At 44.8% G+C, this 23,190-nt stretch overlaps 1 protein-coding gene and 1 long non-coding RNA gene across 2 annotated transcripts in view; one reads left to right on the forward strand and one right to left on the reverse strand.

Moving 5' to 3' along the window:
* Positions 1–23,190, reverse strand: part of LOC138807819 (metal transporter CNNM4) — a 47,056-nt gene that overhangs the window by 8,881 nt on the left and 14,985 nt on the right. Inside the window, exons 2-3 of the mRNA XM_069993603.1 lie at positions 1,992–2,135; positions 1,304–1,438 (exon numbers count right to left, since the gene is read on the reverse strand). Of these exons, the coding sequence (XP_069849704.1) occupies positions 1,304–1,438; positions 1,992–2,135 (279 nt within the window). The remainder of the gene's footprint in view (positions 1–1,303; positions 1,439–1,991; positions 2,136–23,190) is intronic.
* Positions 185–2,130, forward strand: LOC138807821 (uncharacterized). The gene is made up of 3 exons (XR_011366286.1): positions 185–264; positions 563–695; positions 2,014–2,130. It is a non-coding gene; the product is annotated as an uncharacterized lncRNA (long non-coding RNA).

Consider the following 23,190-nt stretch of genomic DNA (forward strand, 5'->3'; position numbering starts at 1 on the left):
AGAGAGAGAGGGAGAGAGAGAAAGAAAAGAGACTTCACACAGGGCCCAGGCCGTGACTCTGAAAGCAGAGTCACAGGGGAGCTGCCATCAGAATGGCAGCAGCCACTCCCAGCTATGACAGCTCCCTCCCCGACAGGCCACCCCTGTGGTTTCCATCTCCCTGAGAAAGGCTGCATGCACTTGGCTGCTGACTGCTTAGACCCAAGTCTGTCTGCCTGCACAGACCTAAAGGATGACTTTTGTGCTAACAACCAGTGACCTTGGGTAAATTACTGAACCTGTGTCTTGATTTTCTTATCTGTAATGTAGGGATAAAAGCCCCACAGGTGGTTCCTGTGTTCAAATGGGATAATACACACACAGCAGTTCAAGATACGTTTTTAGCATGTAGACAGTACTTTATAAATATTCCTATAATTATCATTATCCTTACCAACCTCGTAGTAAGAAAAATAAAGTAACAGGAATCAGTGCACCTTCGGTAAGTGAGAGTTGGGAAGGAAGCTGGATTATGAAAGAGAGGTAAGAAGACAGGGTTTATTGTTTCTTTGTTTTTTACCAGGTCCTGAAGGGAGCTGTGGATCATGGGCAAAAAGAGAGAAATATCACTGGTCTTCAGAGTCTCCTGTGGAACTAGCACATGTATGGAGATTTAGGGAGATGACAACAGAGTTGAATGCAGGCTCTCAAGGCAGGTGAGCTGGGGTAAAGGGTATGTGCTGCATTCCAGAGGTATATGGCCAGTAGAAGGGTCCCTTCTCCATACTTCTGCACCAGTTCCGATGGGCCTGAGATGCTCCCTCTGGTGTTCCCAGCGCTTAGTTTCTGTCTTTTTTGTATTTTTGTAATTTTTTGGTCTCTATACTGGGGCTTGAACTCAGGGCCTGGATGATGTCCCTTAGCTTTATCACTCCAGTGCTGGTGCTCTACCACTTGAGCCACAGCTCCACTTGCAGCTTTGCTAGTTAATTAGAGATAAGAGTCCTGTGTAGGCTGACTTCATATTGTGATCCTCAGATCTCAGCCTCCTGAGTAGCTAGGATTACAGGTATGAGCCACTGGCACCCAGCTTCCAGTGCTTATTTTCAACACACTCAGACACTGCTTAGAAGTCTGAAAGATGAGCTACTCATAGCAAAGATCGGCAGGATGGTCCCAGGGAGGGAGGGATGCCTGGATTCTTCAAAGAAGGCTCTGTGTCCCTACACTTGTTTCATAGCCTTCCTAGGGGGGAAGTGGCCAGAGGAACAGGATTTTTGCCTCTGTTTCCACCAACAATACATAGTCCTCCACACAGTCTTACCTGATGCCAGAAAGCGATGAGCAGCCAGAAGGAGTTGTGGTGAAATTTTTACTTTGAGTTCACTGTCAGTGTCCTTGAAGGCTGAGAAGTCACGCTTGTTCTTCTCAGACACCCGTTTCCGGCTTCGGTTGTCAGCTGTAAGAGAAAGGACCTGAAACTAAGAACACTGATCTCCAAGGACTAGAAAACCTGCTCTCCAACTCCGTGGCTTTTGGATGTGTGTGTGTGTGTGTGCTGGTCCTGGGTCTTGAATGCTGTCCCTGAGAGGCTTTGTTTTGTTTTTGCTCAAGTTCTCTTTCACTTCAGCCACAGCTCCACTTCCGCTTTTTTTGGGGGTGGGGCAAGGGGGCGGCTTGGGCAGGGGGTAGTTAATTGGAGATGAGTCTCATGGAGCTTTCTGCCAAGCTGGCTTGGAACTGCGATTCTCAGATGTCAGCCTCCTGAGTAGCTAGGATTATAGGCGTGAGCCACTGGTGCCAGCCCAGCTCCCATACCTTATCCCAAACAGGAGGGGCAAAGAGAGCCTCCTCTCACTGCATTCCATACCAAATTCCTTGCTTATGGCAGCCAGTACTGGGCATCTGGGACTAGGTCTTGCTCAAGGTGTTGGGCCTTCCCATCTAGGGACACAAGATTTCAGATCTGAGCTGGATATGGATTCTGGACTTGTAGAGCGGGCCAAACTCACTGTACATGTCCGACTCATCCAGAATCTCAGACTTGATGATCTCCTCGATGACGTCCTCCAGGGTGACCAGGCCCAGCACCTCATAGAAGGGGTCGCCCTCACCCTCGTTGTTCACCTTCTGCACAATGGCCAGATGGGACTTCCCTGTGGGAACAGTGAACTGAGTCAGAAAACACACAGGCACAGGTATGGAACTCTCTTCATCTCTTTTCTTTTCTTTTTTTGGGTTGGTCATGGGGCTTGAACTCTGGGCTTGGGCGCTGTCCCTGTGCTCTTTAGCTCAAGGCGAGTGCTCTACCGCTTGAGCCACAGCGCCACTTCCAGTTTTCTGGTGGTTAATTGGAGATAAGAGTTTCACAGACTTTCCTGCTTGGGCTGGCTTTGAACTGAGATCCTCAGATCTCAGCCTCCTGAGTAGCTAGGATTACAGGAGTGAGCCACCGGCGCCCGGCTGAAACTCTCTTCATCTCAATGTCTATACACACTTAGGGTCAAAGTCATTGAGGTTTAGTTACAGAAGGTTTTCTCTTGCCTTCTGAATTTTCTGATGTTTGTACAAAATGGGTGTCATCTTAATGTAAAAGAAGTCTTTTAAAAGTATTTCACTAAGCTGGCTCAGGGCTTGAACTCAGGGCGTAGGCACTGTCCCTTTAGCTTTTTTTGCCCAAGCCTGGTGCTTTACCACTTGAGCCACAGTGGCACTTCTGGATTTTTGATGATTAATTACTGATAAAAGACTTGGGCTGAGAATGTGGCTTAGTGGTAGAGTGCTTGCCTAGTATGCATGAAGCCCTGGGTTTGATTCTTCAGTACCAGTATAAACAGAAAAAGCTAAAAATGGTACTGTGGTTCAAGTGGTAGAGCTAGCCTTGAGCAAAAGAAGCTCAGGGACAGTTTGCAGGCCCCGAGTTTAAGTCCCAGGATTGGGAAAAAAAAAAAAAAAAAAGAGAGAGTGTCACAAACCATGATCCTCAGATTTCAACCTTCTTACAAGCTAGGGTTACAGGCATGAGCTTCTGGCACCCAGCAAGGATTCCTTGTTTAAAGAGGATGAAAGCAACAACGTCCAGGCTGGTGCCTGTTACCAGGCTCTTGGGATTCTCAGAGAGCAGACAGACCCATACTACAACGGCAGCTAGACTGAGGGTCTGACGCTGTCCACCCCCATAGGGCTTCACACTCAGTTCCTCCACATTGCTCTCTAGCAAGCTCTCCTGCCTAGATCCAGGAAGTTTCACAGTTCCCAAAGCCATTAACAAATTAGTCCACTGTAATTAGGCTAGGCAGAGCTTGTAATTAGAAAGAGGCCTCCCCCTCAACCTGGAGCAAGCCAGGAGAAATTAGGAGGTAGGGGTGGGGCAGATCCTTCTGCAGAAGCTCCCAGGCTCTCTTTTTGGGTGTCCACCTTGCTCTTCTGCCCTAGTCCTAGCAAACAAAAAGGATGAACAGCCAAGAAGGGCTTGGTCCACATTCTAGATAGGAATGAAGTTATATGCCACCAAGCAGAGTTGGGGTGGGTGGGTGGGGGGAGGAGGGGTTAAGGAGATAAAAGGACAAGACACATAAGTTTAGAACAAACTCAGGAAAAAGCCATAGGGATCATGAATGTCAAATCTGGGTCTCTGGCATGAAATCCCTTCCCAAACTAATACTGGAGGCCTCATTGTAAAGCTAAAAGTTATTCAAAACACTTTCAGGAGACCTTCCAGGCCACAGAAAAGCCCTCTACCCATGGGACTCTTCAGAATTCTTAAGGATCCCTTTGGAAGAACAGAAGGGACATGAGGTCTCCAAAGAAAGTAAAATCATCATAGCATTACCTCCACCCCCCCCCTCCCATGCTGAGGGGAAGCACTGATTTTGAAAGGTTTCAACACATATACTAGTTACTATAATATACAAAAGTTACAGTCAATAAAGGTTTAGTACTTTGCTGGACTTCACTACAAAGTCCCTGGTATCTTTCTAGAGCTGAACCAACAAAGGCAAGATATATAACCTGGTCAGAACCCTGGAGTCTGTTCTCTGGGCCTTTGCACTTGCTGGAGGCTGACTTTATAGGAGTATTCTCTAGGGAAAAAAAGAATACCTCCAGGGGGCAGCCAAATAAAACTATGTCACCAAACCAGGACAAGAATTAAAGAAGGCAGCTTTTAACATCTTCTAAACTGGGTTTCCCTAAAAAACCTGTTGGTGATGCCTAGTTATTTTGAGGGGGGTTGTTCTGTTCTGTATTTGTTTTTGTGATAGTACTTGATTTTGAATTCCAGGGCCTAGGCATTGTCCTTTAGCTTATTTACTCAAGGCTGGTGGCTCTATCACTTGAGCCACAGTTCCACTTGCAGCTTTGTGGTGGTTAACTGGGATAAGAGTCTCACAGTCTTTCCTGACAAGGCTTGCTTTGGACTTCTATCTTCCGATCTCAGCCTCCTGAGTAGCTAGGATTACAGGTGTAAGTTATTGGCACCCAGTTGTCATTGTTGTTTTAATGCTCATGGTGAACAGGTAAAAGAGTACAGTATTTCAGAAGGCCAACTGGGAAGGATGACTCAAAACAAAGCATCCCTAACCTTAGACACAGAACTTTCTCTCCTTGGAATTTATCCTATAGAGATAGACTCCACCATACCACAAAAGGAGTTTATCACAACCTTCTCCCTAACAGCTCTAACCTAACCACTAACTCAGCCACAGCTGAGTCCTGGACAGAATCCCTGGCTGCTCTAGAGACAATATAGTAGAGCTGGATAGGTGAAATGTGGAATGGCACTATGTAGAAGAACAAGTTGTGGGACACAGTGTCATGGAGTGCATAGAAACGAAACAACACAGGGCTCGAGCTGGCCTAGAAATATCGGAAGTGGGGGCTGGGAAGGTGCCTTGCATGCCTGAGGCCCTGGGTTCGATTCCTCAGCACCACATAAGCAAAAAGAAAAAAGCCGGAAGTGGCGCTGTGGCTCAAGTGGTAGAGCACTAGCCTTGAGCTGAAGAGCTGAGGGACAGCGCCTAGGCCCAGAGTTCAGGCCCCACGACAGGACCCCCCTCCCCCCAAAAAGAAAAATATCGGAAGTGGCCACAGGATCACATTTGAAGAGCAGATGTTCTATACTGTTCTACTAGATGGTAAAACTTACTTTTATCAATTAAAAAGGAAAAAAAAAAAAAAAAGAGCCAGGTGCTGGTGGCTCATGCTTGTAATCCTGGCTACTCAGGAGACTGAGATCTGAAGATCAAATCTGGAAGCCAGCCCAGACAGAAAAGTCCATGAGATTCTTAGCTCCTATGACCACCAAAAAGCCAGAAATGGAGCTCTGGCTCAGGTGGTAGAGTAGAGTGGTAAGCTTAAGCGAAAATACTCAGAGACAGAGCCCAGGCTCTGAATTCAAGCCCCAGAACTGGCACAAAACAAAACAAAACAAAACAAAATCCTGGGAATGTAGTTCAGTAATGCAGCCCTTGCCTAGCATGCTTCCAGGCACTGGTTCAACTTTTAGTACCACAAACAAAAAACCAAACCAAACAAATTAAAACCCATAAGAAATTAGAGAACAAAGAGAAACTGATGAGAGTCTCTAAAGTTGAACAACAAAACCCTCTGTTCTCCTTCCCCCCTCTCCCCCCCCCCGCCCCCCGCATCACTGGCTATGCTGTCACAGGCCCCACTCCTATGAGTGTGATGTACCTTTTGACATGAATCAATGAATAGCGTCTTGCTCAAACCCCAAATCAGAAAACAGCCCCAACACACACACACATACACACACACACACACACACACACACGCACGCATGCACGCACAGGCAGGCACGCACACACACACACACACACACATACACGCGCACGCACGCGCGCACACACACACACACACACACACACACACACACTAATGGCTCAGAAAAGCTGACAACTTCTCCACAGGGGAGAAACATCACTTTGGAGGAAATGAACTGTTGCCCGTGGGTGCCCTCTAGTGGCAGTCACCTCAGTAACAGACACCTTATAGGTATACAGTCAAGTTCAAGTTCACTCCCCCACCCCAACCCCAATCCCAACTCTAATCCCCTCTAAAGGGTTGAAATTTGGGCACTGTTCTTTTTTCTTTTCTTTTCCTTTCTTTTCCTTTCTCCTTCCTTCATGTCTCTTTCTTTCTTCTTTCTTTCTTTCTGTCTGTCTGTCTGTCTGTTATGGGGCTTGAACTCTGGGGGCTAGGAAGGTGGCTTGGTGGTAGAGTGCTTGCCTCACATGCATGAGGCCCTGGGTTCCATTCCTCAGCACCACAAAAGCAGAAATAGCTGGAAGTGGCACTATGGCTCAAGTGGTAGAGCACTAGCATCCCCCCCCACCCCAGTCTGGCTTGAACTCTGGCTTGGGCGCTGTCCTTGTGCTCTGCAACTCAAGGCGAGCGCTCTACCGCTTATGCCACAGTGCCACTTCTGGTTTTCTAGTAGTTTATTGGGGATAAAGAATCTAAACGGCCTTTCCTGCCTGGGCTGGCTTTGAGCCCTGATCCTCAGATCTCAGCTTCCTGATAGCTAGGATTACAGGCGTGAGCCATGGGCACCTGGTTAGAGCACTAGCCTTGAGCTGAAGAGCTGAGGGACAGTGCCCAGACCCAGAGTTCAGGCCCCACGACCAACTCTCCCCCCAAAATAAAATAAAATAATCAGATCTTGAATATATGACTGGCATAATTTATGACTGGACTGAAACTCTAAAATAAAAAGAAAATAGAGGGTAAGATAGGGAATAATTTTGGCATGCATTTCAAGTATATATGAAAATAGCATTAAAAACCTCAATAAAAACTGTTGATCAATAAGGGGATGGAGAGGAGAAAGAGAAGGGGTACTAGCAGGAGCTGTTGGGCTAACAAGGAGGATGAAGGAGGCTGAATAAGTTGGAACAGATTGTTGGCAGCTGTGAAAATAGGACAATGAAACCTGTTGAAAGTGCTTTGGAAAGCAAGAAGGGGAGGAGGGAGAGGGTGATAGAGGGGATGCCACAGATTTGAATATATTGTAAACAGGTGTGGAAAGGTATCAATGAAATTATACAATGAAAGTAATGTAAACCAATAAAAGTGAGACAAAGGGAGAGAAGAGGGTGGAGCCTAGTAGGAAAAAGTTAGATCACTGGGGGAAATTGTGTGTATGGGGGGGGGAGGGGGAGGGTCTTTGCAAGGCTATTAAGAATCTGACCTTTCCTGTATTTCTGCTTTCTGGCTACCATGAGGAGAAATTCCTCAGCCATGCCTTCCTACCATAATGTTCAACACCCCCCCGCCCCCCCGCCCAAAGCAATGAGGTCAATAAACCATGGACTGAAATCTAGAAAACCTAAGCCAAAATAATTTTTTTTTTTTTTTTTGGTCGGTGGTAGAGCTTGAACTCTGGGCCTGAGCGCTGTCCCTCAGCTCTTCAGCTCAAGGCTAGCACTCTACCACTTGAGCTACAGTGCCACTTCCAGTTTCCTGGTGGTTTATTGGAGATAAGAGTTTCACAGACTTTCTTGCCAGGGCTGGCTTTCAACCGCGATCCTCAGATCTCAGCCTCCTGAGTAGTCAGGATTACAGGTGTGAGCCACCGGTGCCAGCTAAGCCACAATAATTCTTATCTCTTAATAAGTTGATTTATCTCAAGTATGTGCTATAGTAATGAAAGTGGATTTAATACAAAAGCAAATGGCCAGTGCTTTAATCAACTATGCCTATGTAATGAAACTCCAATAAGATATCTATACACTAAGGTTTCTCAGGTGAGCTTCCTTGTTGGTGAGCACATCTCATGTCCAAAAGGTTATTATATGCCTAGTTCTGGAGGTCAGGGAGCTCTATGCCCAGGACCCTTCAAGGACGGGCCCCATGGGTCTCTTCACTTGGCTGGTCCTGGATTGTGTCCTTCATAATTACCATAGAAGCATGCACTGCACTTTGAATTCTCTGACTTGTTCAAGAGAATTATGAATCTTGAGATAGTTTAGCCAGAAGTGCTAAAATGATGCTAACTCAGGGTGGCTAATGACAGTATTAAATTACAGTTTTTTAGTAATATAATGAAAAGAAAAACGCTCAATTTTATTAGGCCCATGCAAACCAACAAAAACAATTTTTTCTTCCTATTATCTATGAATAAATAAAATCAATACTACGTCCCAAACATTGTATTCTAATGAGTGACTTGATTTTACTTCTGCTGTTCCTTCAACTGGATAACTGGCTGGTGGGGTAAGAAAGAAAGCATGAAATTTACATAATACATCTACAGCTGAAAGTTGTACATTCTTCAAAGTAGTACTTATACAAGGCGGGGGAGGACTGATATAAGATAGTAAAAATGTTAAGATTTGGCTGAGCCCTATGAAATTGCCAATATTTGACTATGTTTGACTCAAACAGCAATTTAATATGGTGTGATCCAACCATATCTGGGACTGGGGATGGGTTCTGTTTTCTTTTATGTATTTCCTGATGGCTACATGGTTACCAATTCTACCCTCTCCACAGGACTTTGTCCAGATGTAGCTAGGTGGGACCCTTCTGTCTACAGGTGAAACTTGCCAGGCAGGACCCCATCTCTGGAACCGGTCATGAGTGAGAAGACGCAGAACTGGCCTGCATCCCCCTATACCCTTCCTGTGCCACCCTTCATCTTTCTCACTCACAAATCACCCTGGGTGCTCCAGTTCCAGCCTCTCTGCCTCCTGTGTAACACTCATATCTTGCTAACCAGGGTCCAGGTGCTCCAAAGCCTGGTCTAGATCCAAACAGGAGGTCTCCAGGGGTCCCAGGAAGCCTAATCCGTACTTGTCCCATGCTTATTTTAGCAAAGTACTATATTCTCCTCCCTTCCATAAAAGTTTCTTTACAATCCATCAAAGACAATAAGGAAACATGTTACTAGATGCCAGGTTTCAAAGTCCACCAGGGCCCTGATGAGGCCCTTACTCGCCAGCTCTGGCTGCCTCTCTCATGGGGGAAGAACCAAGCCCCAAATCAGATCACCACCTGAGATGGGGTCCTCAGTGATATCTTTGCTAAGTCACACAGCAAGTCGAAGTCCTAGGCTGCCAGGACTGGCCCAAGGCACTCAGGATCTCCCATGGGTGCAGGCCTCGATGACTGGATGTCACGGCTTTAGGCCATGAGTCTGCATCTACAGATGGCTGGGTACTCTGATTTCCTGGCAATCCTCTCCATTTTCCTCCCTTCACTTATACTTGGGCAGGGTTAAGCTGGCTATTACTAGTGCTGATCTCAACCTGCAGGAAGAACAGTGGCCCGTCCAAGCGAGTAAGAGTCTGGGGAGAAGAGGAGCCAGTCAGAGTGGGACCAGTCCTCTGCCTTCCACACGGGGGAGGCTCAGTGGGTTCATCACTCGTTTGTGAGCCTCAGCAGGGCTCATCTATGAGGCTCCCTTCTTCCCAGAGAGTCAGTCAGGAGAGTCAATTTGGGTAAAGGCCAGGAGATCAGGAGGCTGTGGTGGCCCAGGAGGGAGGCCATGCCCATTCCCCAGCTCTCAAGGTCCAGGGAACACTCTGTGTTTCCAAGTCTGCAAGATAGCAGAGGTAGAGCTATCTGAGCAGTGAGAGGAGGATGGCTCAAACCACTGCCCTTCTGGGAGCCACCTAGAGGAGTCGACAGTGCCAGGGAGAGGAATGACCATTCCTGTGCCCTGAGAGGAGACCAGAGGGCTTTCATGCCTAGCTACCAGTGGCTGCTAAAGACTGTGGCTCTAACTCCCGGTATCTGGAGGGGGTGCAGCAGGGTATGGGGCTCAGGAAGGGGATGTGGTTCTACACAGAGGTCTTCAGACACTTTCCCTCTCACCTTTCAGTGAGCCCCTCTTGGGGTTAGAGAGTTACTAAGGAGCATGGGAAAACTGTATCCACAGTAGAGAGGGCTGGCCTAGAGAGGCTAGAAACCGACAGATTACGATTTAAAAAGAATATTAAGAAAGCCCTTAATCGCTTAATTTAATTTGTTGACAGGACTGGAATTTGAATGCAGGACCCTGTTTGCAAGATAAGCAACTTACTGGGGCTGGGAAGGTGGCTCAGTGGTAGAGTACTTGCCTTGCATGCATGAGTCCCTGGGTACAATTCCTCAGCAACACATAAGCAAAAAGAAAAAAGCCGGAAGTGGCGCTGTGGCTCAAGTGGTAGAGCGCTAGCCTTGAGCTGAAGAGCTGAGGGACAGCACCCAGGCCCAGAGTTCAGGCCCCACGACTGGACCCCCCCCCAAAAAAAAAAAGATAAGCAACTTACTACTTGAGCCACACACTCAGCCCATTAATGATGTATTTTTGATATGGAGGTCTCATTATGTTGCCTGAGCTAGTCTCAAACTCCTAGGTTCCAAAATAGCTGGAACTATAAGTATTTGCCACCATGCTTGGATCTTTTAATTTAATATAAAGTAAATATTTAATATAAACTAAATTTAATGTAAACTTTTAATTTAATATAAACTAAAATATTAAGACAACAGTGCATGTAACAGTAAGGTACTAGAGCAAACAATGGAAAAAGTTAGAAATAAATTCCAGCAAATTGGGGATCTATAACAAATCTGGCATGTGTGCGCACATAGGTGTGTGTGTGTGTGTGTGTGTGTGTGTGTGTGTGTGTGTGTGTGTGTGTGTGTGTGTGTGTGTGTGTGTGTGTGTGTGTGTGTGTGTGTGTGTGTGTGTGTGTGTGTGTGTGTGTGTGTGTGTGTGTGTGTGTGTGTAGCTTGAACTGAGGCCTAGGGGCTGTTCTTTAGCTTTTTCATTCAAGGCTGGAGCTCTACCACTTAAGCCATAGTTCCACTTTAAGCTTTTTGATTGATTGATTGATTGGTTGGTTGATTGATTTTGCCAGTCCTGGGGCTTGAACTCTGGGCCTGGGCGCTGTCCCTCAGCTCTTCAGCTCAAGGCTAGCACTCTACCACTTGAGCCACAGCGCCACTTGTGGCTTTTCCTGTTGATGTGGTATTGAGGAATCGAACCCAGAGCCCCATGCGTGTGAGGCGAGCATTCTACCACTGAGCCACCTTCCCCACCCCCACTTTCAGCTTTTTGGTGATTAATTGGTGATAAAGAGTCTCATGGATTGTCCTGCCCAGGCTGGCTTGGAATAATGATCTGTGTCCCTCCACTTCTATCATATTAGCCAAGAGTTCCTAGATTAAAAATGGGCTTCGGGAGAACACATCACTGCTATTAGGAATATGGCATTATGTGTGCAAATGTACAATGCATAAGACCTTGGACTCAGCCCTTTCTTTTATACAGAGGAAGTAACTCTAATACTCAGCAAACACCCAGCCAGTGTGCATTCTGTGCCCAGGAGGGATCCTACAACATTTATCATACTGAACTTGCAGCCACTCAAGAGGTTGACTCAGACCTAAATTTATTGAGAGAGTGATTCATAGTGTGTATAAAGCAAAAAGTTACAAACCATACAAGGAGCAACTACTGTGTTTTTCCCTTTTATTTAATACATTTTATACTCTCTGTGTACTCTGTCTCTGTGGAAGTGCCAGTCCTGGAGCTTGTCTCTTAGCTTTTACACTCAAGGCTGACATGCCACCACTTGAACCACAGCTCACAGCTCTACTTCCAGCTTTTTGGTGGTTAATTGGAGATAAGAGTCTCAGGGGGCTGGGAAGTTGGCTCATGGGCTGGGAAGTTGGCTCATAGTAGAGTGCTTGCCTTTTCATGCATGAGGCCCTGGGTTCAATTCCTCAGCACCACATAAGCAGAAAAAGGCCGGAAGTGGTGCTGTGGCTCAAGTACTAGGGTGCTAGCCTTGAGCTGAAGAGCTGAGGGACAGCGCCCAGGCCCAGAGTTCAGCTCCCACAGCCAACAACAACAACAACAAAAAGTGTCTTAGGGACTTTCCTGCCCAGGCTGGCCTTGATGGGTGATCCTGTCAGATCTCACTCAGCCTTCTCAGTATCTAGGATTACAGATCTGAGCAACCAGCACATGGCTTTTTTTTTTTTTTAATTGTTGGTACTAAGGGTTAGAAGTCAGGGTCTTGTACTCTTGCTTAGCTTCTTGGCTCCTGGCTGTACTCTACCATTTGAGCTACACTTCTAGTTGTGGCTATGAGGTGAGAATCAAGCTTTGAAGCCAGCCCAGGCAGGACAGCCCATGAGACTCTTATCTCCAATTAACCACCAAAAAAAGAGCTGGAAGTGGCTTAAGTGGCAGAGCGCCAGCCTTGAGCAAAAAAGTTAAGTACCCAGACCCTGAGTTTAAGCCATAACACGGGCACAGAAACAAATAATCACAACAACAACAACATTTGACATATACCTGCTTGCTTATCCCTTGCATTTTGAGCCCTCAACCATGTGACAGGCAGAGGCCTGTGAAGTGTTATGGTAGAAATGCCAGAATGGGCTAACCCCTCCCTCCTGCCAACGTACATATGAATGGTTACCAATCCTTTTTCTGTGTATGTGGTATTGAGGAATGGAACCCAGGGCTTCCTGTATGCTAGGCAAGTGCTCTACCACTGAACCACCTTCCCAGCCCAGTACCAATCCTTTTTCTACTACAAATAATGCTTCAATAAAAACTCATGTACTGCAGGACATGATGGCTCACGCTTGTAATCCTAACTACTCAGGAGACTGAGATCTGAAGATCACGGTTCAAAGCCAGCCCAGGCAGGAAAGTCCATGAGACTGTTATCTCCAATAAACCACCAGAAAAGCAGAAGTGGCCCTGTGGCTCAAGTAGTAGAGCACTGGCCTTGAGCTGAAGAGGTGAGGGTCAGCGCCCAGACCCAGAGTTCAAGCCCCACAACCAAACCAAACCAAACGAAACCAACTCATGTACATGTATCCATCAATTTTATTGGAGTTACTGGGCCAAAAGGTTCCTATGGTGGCAAGTTTGATAGAAACTTCCAAATCTCTTTCTAACAGGAACCTGGGTTTACATTCTCACCTGAAATCCTGTTCAGTAAGTTCTCCATTCCTCAGTATCTTGTATGAGGTGAATCTATATAGTGGATACTAATAAATAGGTGATTGATAGATATTGCCAATGAAAACAGTGGCACTGTAGCTAGGCATGCTTTTATGGGGTTTTGTTTTTGTTGTTGTTGTTGTTGTTAGTGCCAGTACTGGGGCTTAAACTCAGGTCCTGAGTACTTTCCATTACTTTTTTCCATTCAAGGCTGGTGCTCTACTACTTGATCTACATCTCCACTTCCGGCCTTTTGGTGGTTAACTGGAGACAAGAGTCTCATGGACTCTGCCCTGGTTGGCTTTGAACCATGATCTTAGCCTCCTGAGTAGCTAGCACGAGCCACCAGTGCCCATCTAGGCATGCTTTTTAAAAAGAAAGAAATGGCAAAGGGAAAACAACGGAGTAAAGCAGGAAAAAAAAGTGAGAGAGAAATTGACAGAAGACAACCCTAGGGAAAAGAAAAAAGGAAACTCCCAACACTGTAGTTCAATAGCCAAAAACACAATGGAAATGTAGAAAAAGACTCCTAGAGACCCAAGCAGACCAGGCTGAGCAAAACACACATAACAGCAGGGCACCACACAGACAGCAGGGCCTCAGTCCACCTGAAACCTGTCAGAGCAGACTTTGTTTACATTCACTTTCTAAGCCAAAATAAATAAGTTTCACTTTTGTTTGCACACACACAGACAGTGGCCCATGTCCAGGGCTGCCTGTCCCCACTCTCATTCTCTCTTATTCACTCTTTAGTCAAGTGAGAGGGAATGCACTTGAGTTGTGCTCTGCATTCTAAGCTAAATAAACCCTCACCAAACACACAATGGCTTAACATTAACCCACACAAAGGAAATGGCACGTTGTAGACCAGACTTGATCAACCAAAGTCTGAAGGAAGTACAATAACTAGCTAGTCAAGGGTGATAGTGGCTGGCCACTGTCATTAAAAATGACTCTCACTGGGGCTAGGAAGGTGGCTCAGTGGTAGAGCGCTTGCCTTGCATGCATGAGGCCCTGGGTTCGATTCGTCAGCACCACATAAGCAAAAGAAAAAAGCCGGAAGTGGTGCTGTGGCTCAAGTGGTAGAGCACTAGCCTTGAGCTGAAGAGCTGAGGGACAGCACCCAGGCCCAGAGTTCAGGCTCTATGACTGGACCCCCCCCCCAAAAAAAAGACTCTCACTGTCAGTACATTTTGTGCCTAGTAAGTTCAGACTTTGTGCTAGAGATAGTATGCAGTAGAAACTATTTGCAAGGTATTTATTTAGTAGTACCAGTACTAGGGCTTGAATCAGGGATTCATGCTCTCACTTGGCTTTTTCCATTCAAGGCTGGCGCTCTATCACTTGAACCATACCTCTACTTCTGGCTTTTTACTGGTTAATTGGAGCTAAGAGTCTCACAGACTCTTCTTGCTGGGCTGGCTTTGAACAATCCTCAGATATCAACCTCCTAAGAAGCTAGGATTACAGACATGAGCCACTGATACTTGACTATATTAGTAAAATATGTAAATGTGGTTATTTCATCTTTCTTTAAAAATTATATTTCTTGCCAGGTGCTGGTGGCTCACGCCTGTAATCCTAGCTACTCAGGAGGCTGAGATAGGAGGATCAGTTCAAAGCCAGCCTGGGCAGGAAAGTCCTTGAGACTCTTATCTCCAATAAACCACTTGAAAATTGGAAGTGGTGCTGTGGCTCAAGTGGTAGAGCGCTTGCCTTGAGCTGAAGAGCCCAGGGACAGCGCTCAGGCCCAGAGTTCAAGCCCAACGACCAACTGAAAAAGAAAATTGTGTTTCTTGAAGATGACCCATGTAACTGGGCAGGGATCAGAGCGGGAAACTGGGAGAAAGCAAAGTAAGGGTGACACTGTCCAAAAAAAGAAATGTATTCATTACTTGACTTATGAAATGGTAATCCCTCTATACAACACCCTAATAATAACAAAATTATATTTAAAAGTTGCATTTTATAACATATATTACTGAAATTTTATATATACATATATATATATATATATATATATATATAAACACTAGAATGATGGAGATACAAACAAAACCATTTCTTTCTAATCAGGTGCAGTCAAAAGTATAGAGAGCTCCCTTCAGACTAGCTCAGCAGTCCCAGCTAAATAGAGGCTGGTATAGGAGGATTGCTTGAGCCCAAGGAGTTTTGTACTAACCTGGGGAGCATAAGAAGACCCTATCTCAAGACAAAAAAAAAAAAAAGCTCACATTTCAGTTGTCACTTCACATAAAACCCACATAGATGGCCCGATCACAGTTTGCCTCTCTCCAGCCATCAACTTGCAGTACAAGTTGCTAGGAGAAGCCCAGGAGCTGCCTCTAGATCTCCTTACCATAGATCTCAATCTTCACTAAGGCCCAGAGAAGCTATGCCCACCCAGTGTTATACTCAAGGAGGGTGATAAAGTCGAGCCTTTTGCTTCAAATAGCCTTGTAATCCCAGTACCTTGTGGCTGAAGCTTGACAAAGAGATGATAGGAACTCTAACACTAGTCGCTCATCCTGGGGACAGGTGTTTTCCATTCTTTGTTTCATCAGGAGTCTTTAGGCATTTTAACTGTTTATTATGGAAAATATCAAGCACATATAAAAGCAGAGGTAATAACATAATTACATCCTCATCTAACTTAAATAATTAACAACTTATCCTGGCCAATCTTGTTTCCTCTTTACTCCCACTCACTTCACTAACTTATTTTGAAGCAGAGCCCAGGGTTGATCTGTAAACATCTGTAACTACAGATATTTAATATTCAGCGTGCCTCAAAAATATTTTTTTCTAGTGCTGGGGTTTGAACTGAGGCATTATAATTGCTATACAGGCACTCTACAGCTTGATCCATACTCCTAGCCCATTTTGCTTTTATTGTTTTTTCAATAGAGTATAACTTTTTGCCTGGGACAGCCAGGACCTCCATGTTCTAACACTTTATACAAAGCTGGAATGACAGGCAATGCCACCATGCTCAGCTATTGGTTGAAAATTTGCCCAGGCAGGCTGGGAATGTGGCTTAGTGGTAGATGGCTTGTCTAGCATGCATGAAACCCTGGGTTTTATTCCTCAGTACCAGATAAACAGAAAATGCTGGAAGTAGCACTGTGGTTCAAATAGGATAGTGCTAGCCTTGAGGAAAAGAAGCTCAGGGACAGTGCCCAGGCCCTGAGATCAAGCCCCAGGACTGGAAAAAAAATTGCTTGCTTTAAACCATGATCTTCTTGATATCAGACCCTTGAGTAGATAGCATCATAGGTATGAACAACTACATCAGTCCAGTCTCCTTTAAGAAGTGTGTGTGTGTGTGTCTGTGTGTTGATCTGTGTGTATTGGTTCTAAGCTTGAACTCAGGATGTGAGTGTTGTCTCTGAGCTTGTTTTTTTGCTCGAGGATGATGCTCTACCGCACTTGAGCCACAGCTCTACTTTTTGCTTTTTGGTGGTTAACTGGAGATACAAGTTTCATAGATTTTCTTGCCCAGGTGGCTTTGAACCACAATCTTTAGAAACTCCTGAGTAGCTAGGATTATAGGCATGAGCCACTGATGCCCAGCTAGAAGACTTTTTTTTTAAGTGCAAAATAATAGTATTACCACACCTTAATAATATATATATTATATATATATATATATATATATCTTTAAGATCATTAACTATCCTTTTTTGCCCTATTTTCTTATTTTTTTTATATCTCACTAATTTTTACATGATTTTTTTCCCCCTAATACTGGTAACAAAAGTGGAAGGGAGGATATAGAACACTTGTAGTCTTGGGCTGGGCATGGTGGTATATGCCTATAATCTTAGCACTTAAGAAGCTGAGTCTGGAGGATTGTGAGGGCAAGGCCTGCTGGACTATAAAGTTGAATTTGAAACTAACCTGGGCTATATAGTGAGAGCCTGTTGGGGGAAAAAATTCTGGGGATTAAAGGTTCTTTTGTGGTGCTGGGCGTTTGGGAGTTGAACACAGGGCCCACACATGCTAGGCACTCTATCACTGAGCCAAACTCTTAGCCTAAAAAAAAGAAAAAAGTATTTTTTTCAAAACATTAAATGACCTCATAATATTTCATTAGACAAATGTATATACAATCCCAATCCTTCATAGGATCTTAAATTGCATCTTTCTCTGCCATATGGAAGTGTGTGTGTGTGTACATACATACATACATACATTTAAGTTCATCTTTCTGCATGTCCTTGGGCTAGGAGGTCAAAGGATAGGTTCTTTGAAAAGTTTCTGAACTGATCTCATGAGTCACTTTAGATCGAATGCATCCTGGAGAACATAGCCAGACAGGTAGAGAGTCCAACAAAAAATCAGGGCTCTCTGGGCGTTGGTGGCTCACGCCTGTAATCCTAGCTACTCAGGAGGCTGAGATCTGAGGATCGAAGTTCAAAGCTAGCCCCGGCAGGAAAGTCCATGAGACTCTCCAATTAATCACCAGAAAACTGGAAGTGGCGATGTGGTTTAAGTGGTAGAGCACTTGTCTTGAGCTGAAGAACTGAGGGACAGCGCCCAGGCCCAGAGTTCAAGCACCATGACCAACCAAAAAAAAAAGAAAGAAAGAAAGAAAGAAAGAAATCAGGGATCAACAGCCCTGAGTGTGAGTTGTGTGTCCTGCCCAGACAGTGACAACCACATAACCTGGCATCTAGGTATAGGTTCCTTCCAAAATGAAGGAGAGAAGGCATGTGCTCAGGAGGTCAAAGGGGGCCCCAGCCATCTATCAGCACCACCAGACTCCTTTTGAACTTGGACCCTGCTAGCAAACTGCTTCTCCCATTCTACCCAGTTCCCTTGTTTTTAAGAGCTCCTTGGCCTTTTCCTCTGGAAGTTTGGCACATAGCCATCTGGCCTCCCGCCCCAGCCAGAAAGAGCCCCTTCCTCATACCTTTGTTTGCAGCTCACTACCTTTTGAGGTGCCTTTTTTTTTTTTTTTTAGAACTATTTGTGCAACCAGCTAATAATCTACAGGCAAATCAATCTGAAAGTTGAGCCATTATTAATGAGCCCACATGTGTGATTTAAGTCAGAGGAAACTCTGCTAAAGGCAACTGAAATCATATCCATCCAACCTGGGTCTAACTTCCCACTGAACTAACCTAGTAATCCTACCCCCTATACATACAAATGAAATTAAAAGTAGCACTTTTTCCCCCTAGGTGAACCCCAGTTGCTGCCTGGTAATCACATACCATTTCCAAATGTTTACAAACTATTAAAATCATTCTAGATCTTGATATCAAAACTTGAAGAGGGAGAAAAACTGCAGTAAGGGTAGAGGTGTTGTAAGAGGCTTGTTAGAGAAAGGGGCAGGGAGGGAAAGAAGAGGACAAGAATATAATTTGATATGTTCAAACTTGCTCACCTAAAGTGGGATATTAATTATAAGAAGGGAAAAGACTTAGTTATTAGGCAATTATTTTTCCTGCCATTAAAATATCCTAATGACATCTTATAATAGCAGGAAAAACAATTATAGACCCATCTCTCATGAATGTAGGTGCCAAAAACCTAAATAAAGCTATTAACTAATTACGCCCAGTGATGTGTAAAAAAGATAATAAATCATAAGTTAGACAGGTTTGCTCCAGTCACAAATTGCTTGGATTAACATGAAAAACAATCAATATATTTCAGAATAAAGGAGATCAATCATGTCAACAGATAATAACAAAAAAAAAATCACTGGTTGATGTTAGGTGAAATGAACCCCAAGATAAGCATTCAAATATTTTTTCTTTCATGCAATTTTTTTCTAACATATTTATAAGATGAATCCTTTGTTGCTGCTTTCTACGTCCTTCCCCCATGGTATAACCCTTGCTCTCACTGTATTTGATGTTGGTATAATTTGTGGAGGGGAAGGGCAAAAACAAATTGTTTAAATAGGGATACAGGTGGACCCATTGCAACAATGAGATGTACAAGTCATTATGTCGAAAAACAAACTTTACAACTTTGGTGGGGGGAGGGAGAGATGGGAAGGGATGGGAAGGGGAAACAAAGGAGGAGGCAACAATGCTTGATAAGAAATGTACTCATTATCTTGCCCATGTAATTGTAGCCCCTCTGTACGGTATTTTCACAATTAAAAAAAAACAAACAAAAAAATCACTGGTAAAATTTACATATTAGTTAGAACAACTCTTAGCAATCTAAGGACAGAAGAGAATTCAATTCACTCAATAAAAGAAGTCTATTTTTTACCAATCCAATGTATGATTAGTCTTATTTGTTCACTTATTATTTCCTAACTCACTCCAAATTAGGGATGGAACCAAAGGCCTCTAACATACTAGGCAAACACTTTACCACGGGTTGATATCCTAGTCTTTACACCAAGCCCACTGTTACCTATTCTACACCATCCTATATATTGCAGTCAAAAACAAGACACAGAATGCATAAGAATAACAAATGGGTAGTGAAAAATAGTAAAACTGTCAGACAATATAATTATACATATGTAAAATCCAAAAGAATTAAAAGCAAACTGACATGTTGAAACTCACATGTGCTGGGCACTGGTGGCCCACGCCTATAATCCTAGCTACTCAGGAGGCTGAGATCTGATGATCACAGTTCAAAGCCAGACAGGGCAGGAAAGTTCATGAGACTCTTATCTCCAATTAATCACCAAAAAACCAGAAGTGGAGCTATGGCTAAAAGTGGTACAGCACTAGCCTTGAGTAAAAAGAGAACTGAGACTTCCCAGGTCTGGACTTCAAGCCCCATGATTGACAAAAAATAAATTAAGTAAGACTATTTGCTAGCTCTTGCAATCCTACCTACTCAGGAGGTTCAGATCAGGAGGATCATGGTTCAAGACCAGGTGAGCAGAAAATTCACTAGACTCCATCTCCAAAATAATCAGCAAAAATCAGAAGCTGGAGATATAGGTCAAGTGGTAGAGCACCAGCCTAGCAAGTGTGAGAGGCCCTGCTTTCCAATTCTAATACTAGATGGATGGATAGATAGATAGATTGATTGATTGATTGATTGATTGATTGTCTAGAACCAGCTGGGTGCCCGTGGCTCACGCCTGTTATTCTAGCTACTCAGGAGGCTGAGATCTGAGGATCTCAGTTCAAAGCCAGCCCGGGCAGGAAAGTCCATGAAACTCTTATCCCCAATAAAAACCACTAGAAAACCGGAAGTGGCGCTGTGGCTCAAGCGGTAGAGGGCTTGCCTTGAGCTGAAGAGCGCAGGGACAGCACCCAGGCCCAGAGTTCAAGCCCCACAACAAACAAACCACCACCACCACCACCCCACCACCACAACAACAAAAAGTCAGGTGCTGGTTGCTCATGCTTGTAATCCTAGCTACTCAGGAGGCTGAGATCTGAGAGGATCACCCTTCAAAACAAGCCTATCTCCATTTAACCACCAAAAAGCCAGAAGTAGAGTTGTGAGCTGTGGCTCAAGTAATAGAGTGCTAGTCTTGAGCAAAAAAGCTAAGGGACAAGCTCCAGGACTGGCGCTCTCTCTCTCTCTCTCTCTCTCTCTCTCTCTCTCTCTCTCTCTCTCTCTCTCTCTCTCTCTCTCACACACACACACACACACACACACACACACACACACCTGAATCCTAAAAGAGAATGACAAAGAAATCAATTGTATATATTTTATTATCAAGGGAAAAAAGGAAGGAAAGAAGGGGAGGAGGGAGAGAGAGAGGGAAGAGAAAGAAGGAAGGAGGGAAGTAAGAAAAGATGGGGAGGAGTGAGGGAAGGAAGGAAGGAAGGAAGGAAGGAAGGAAGGAAGGAAGGAAGGAAGGAAGAAAGGAAGGAAGAAAGGAAGGAAGAAGAAAGGAAGGAAGGAAAGAAGGAAGGAAGGGAGAAAGGAGGAAGGAAAGATAGGCATTGGTTAGGAGTATAAATAGTGACACTTTGAAAAAACTGTCTCATCTATACTTGTCCTAGGAATCCCAACACATATTTTTCACAGAAATGCCTCCACATATTCACCAAGAGACAGCATCTGCAATTAATAGTCCCAAACTGGAAATAATCCACATATCTATCAGCAGTACCACCACGGTGGATTTATATAATAGAATACCAGACAGAGAGAAGAAAAGAATGAACTAGGGGGGGACTCAAAAATGGAGGACAAGGGGGCTGGGAAGGTGGCTCAGTGGTAGAGCGCTTGCCTTGCAAGCCTGAGGCCCTGGGTTCGATTCCTCAGCACCATATAAGCAAAAAGAAAAAAGCCGGAAGTGGTGCTGTGGCTCCAGTGGTAGAGCGCTAGCCTTGAGCTGAAGAGCTGAGGGACAGCGCCCAGGCCCAGAGTTCAGGCCCCACAACCGGACCCAAAAAAAAAAAAAAATGGAGGACAAAGGGTGAACAAATGCAGCAGTGGTACTCACTAGACACTATGTTGAAAATGAACTATACAAGCCACACACCACTTCCGGATTTTTTCTTTTTGCTTATGTGGTGCTGAGGAATCGAACCCAGGGCCTCATGCATAGAAGGCAAGCGCTCTACCACTGAGCCACCTTCCCAGCCCCAGTTAACCACCAGAAAAACAAAAGTGGCACTGTGGTTCAAAGTGATAGGGAATTAGCCTTGAGTGAAAAAAGTTCAGGGACAGGGACAAGACCACAAGTTCAAACCCCATAACTAGAAAAAAAAGAAAGAAAAAAAAAGCAAGCAAGCAAGTGTTGTGTAGCTACATACAACCTGAATGAAATTCATAACCCCAATGAAGGAAAACAAATACAAACAAACAAACCCAAACAAAAGGAAACAAATACACTGTATGATTCACTTAGTGTGTGTGTGTGTGTGTGTGTGTGTGTGTGTGTGTGTGTGTGTGTGTGTGTGTGTGTGTGTGTGTGTGTGTGTGTGTGTGTGTGTGTGTGTGTGTGTGTGTGTGTGTGTGTGTGTGTGTGTGTGTGTGTGTAGGTCTTGGGCTTGAACTCAGGGCCTGGGTGCTATCCCTGAGCTGTTTTTGCTCAAGGCTAGTGCTCTACCACTTGAGCCACAGATCAACTTTTGACTTCTTTTGGTAGTTTTAATGCAGATAAGAGTCTCATAGACTTTCCTGCCCGGCTGGCATTGAATTGTGATCATCAGATCTCAGGCCTGAACTATGATTCACTTTTAAAAAGTTCAGAAACATAAAAACAAATTACCCATGAATTAGTGAGTGAAATATTGACTAGGAAGGTGTGTCTGTGTGAGGGGCCTCTATGGTATTGGTTATGTTATTGCTTGGTTGTTCAAAATGTGTGCTTTTCTCTATATTATACTTTAATAAGTATTGGAATCTCCTAGTCTTCTTAGTTCCTTCCTTCCTTCCTTCCTTCCTTCCTTCCTTCCTTCCTTCCTTCCCTTTCTTTCTTTTTCTTTTTTTTTTTTTTTTTGGGTCCAGTTGTGGGCCTGAACTCTGGGCCTGGGCACTGTCCCTCAGCTCTTCAGCTCAAGGCTAGCACTCTACCATTTGAGCCACAGCGCCACTTCCGGCTTTTTTTCTTTTTGCTTATGTGGTGCTGAGGAATCGAACCCAGGGCCTCATGCATGCAAGGCAAGCGCTCTACCACTGAGCCACCTTCCCAGCCCCCTTTCTTTTTCTTTCTTTTTTGTCGGTAGTAGTGCTTGAACTCTGGGTGCTGTCACTCAGCTCTTCAGCTCAAGGCAAGTGCTCTACCGCTTGAGCCATAGTGCCACTTCTGGTTTTCTAGTGGTTTAGTGGAGATAAGAGTCTTATGGAGCGGGGGCGCTGGTGGCTCACGCCTGTAATCCTAGCTACTCAGGAGGTTGAGAGCTGAGGATCGTGGTTCGAAGCCAGCCTGGGCAGAAAAGTCCATGAAACTCTTATCTCCAATAAACCACTAGAAAACCGGAAGTGGCACTGTAGCTCAAGTGGTAGAGCGCTTGCCTTGTGCTGAAGAGCTGAGGGACAGCACTCAGGCCCAGGGTTCAAGCCCCATGACTGACAAAAAAAGAAAAAAGTCTTATGGACTTTCCTGCCTGGGCTGGCTTTGATCCTCAGATCTCAGCCTCCTGAGTAGCTAGGATTATAGGCATGAGCCACCAGCACCTGACTGTTTTCTTTCTTAATAGCTACAATCTTGCGGAGAAGTGACATACTGGTGTGGTTAAGACCATGGCTTCTGGAGCCAAACAGCCTGGAGGTGTCCCTTAGTTGTGTCGTTATACCACTGGGTAGGGAAGAGACTCAGCCTCTCAGCGAGCTTCAGTCTC

This window comes from Dipodomys merriami, unplaced genomic scaffold, assembly GCF_024711535.1.
Source record: "Dipodomys merriami isolate MVZ:Mamm:240054 unplaced genomic scaffold, mDipMer1.0.p SCAF_435, whole genome shotgun sequence".
NCBI lineage: Eukaryota > Metazoa > Chordata > Mammalia > Rodentia > Heteromyidae > Dipodomys > Dipodomys merriami.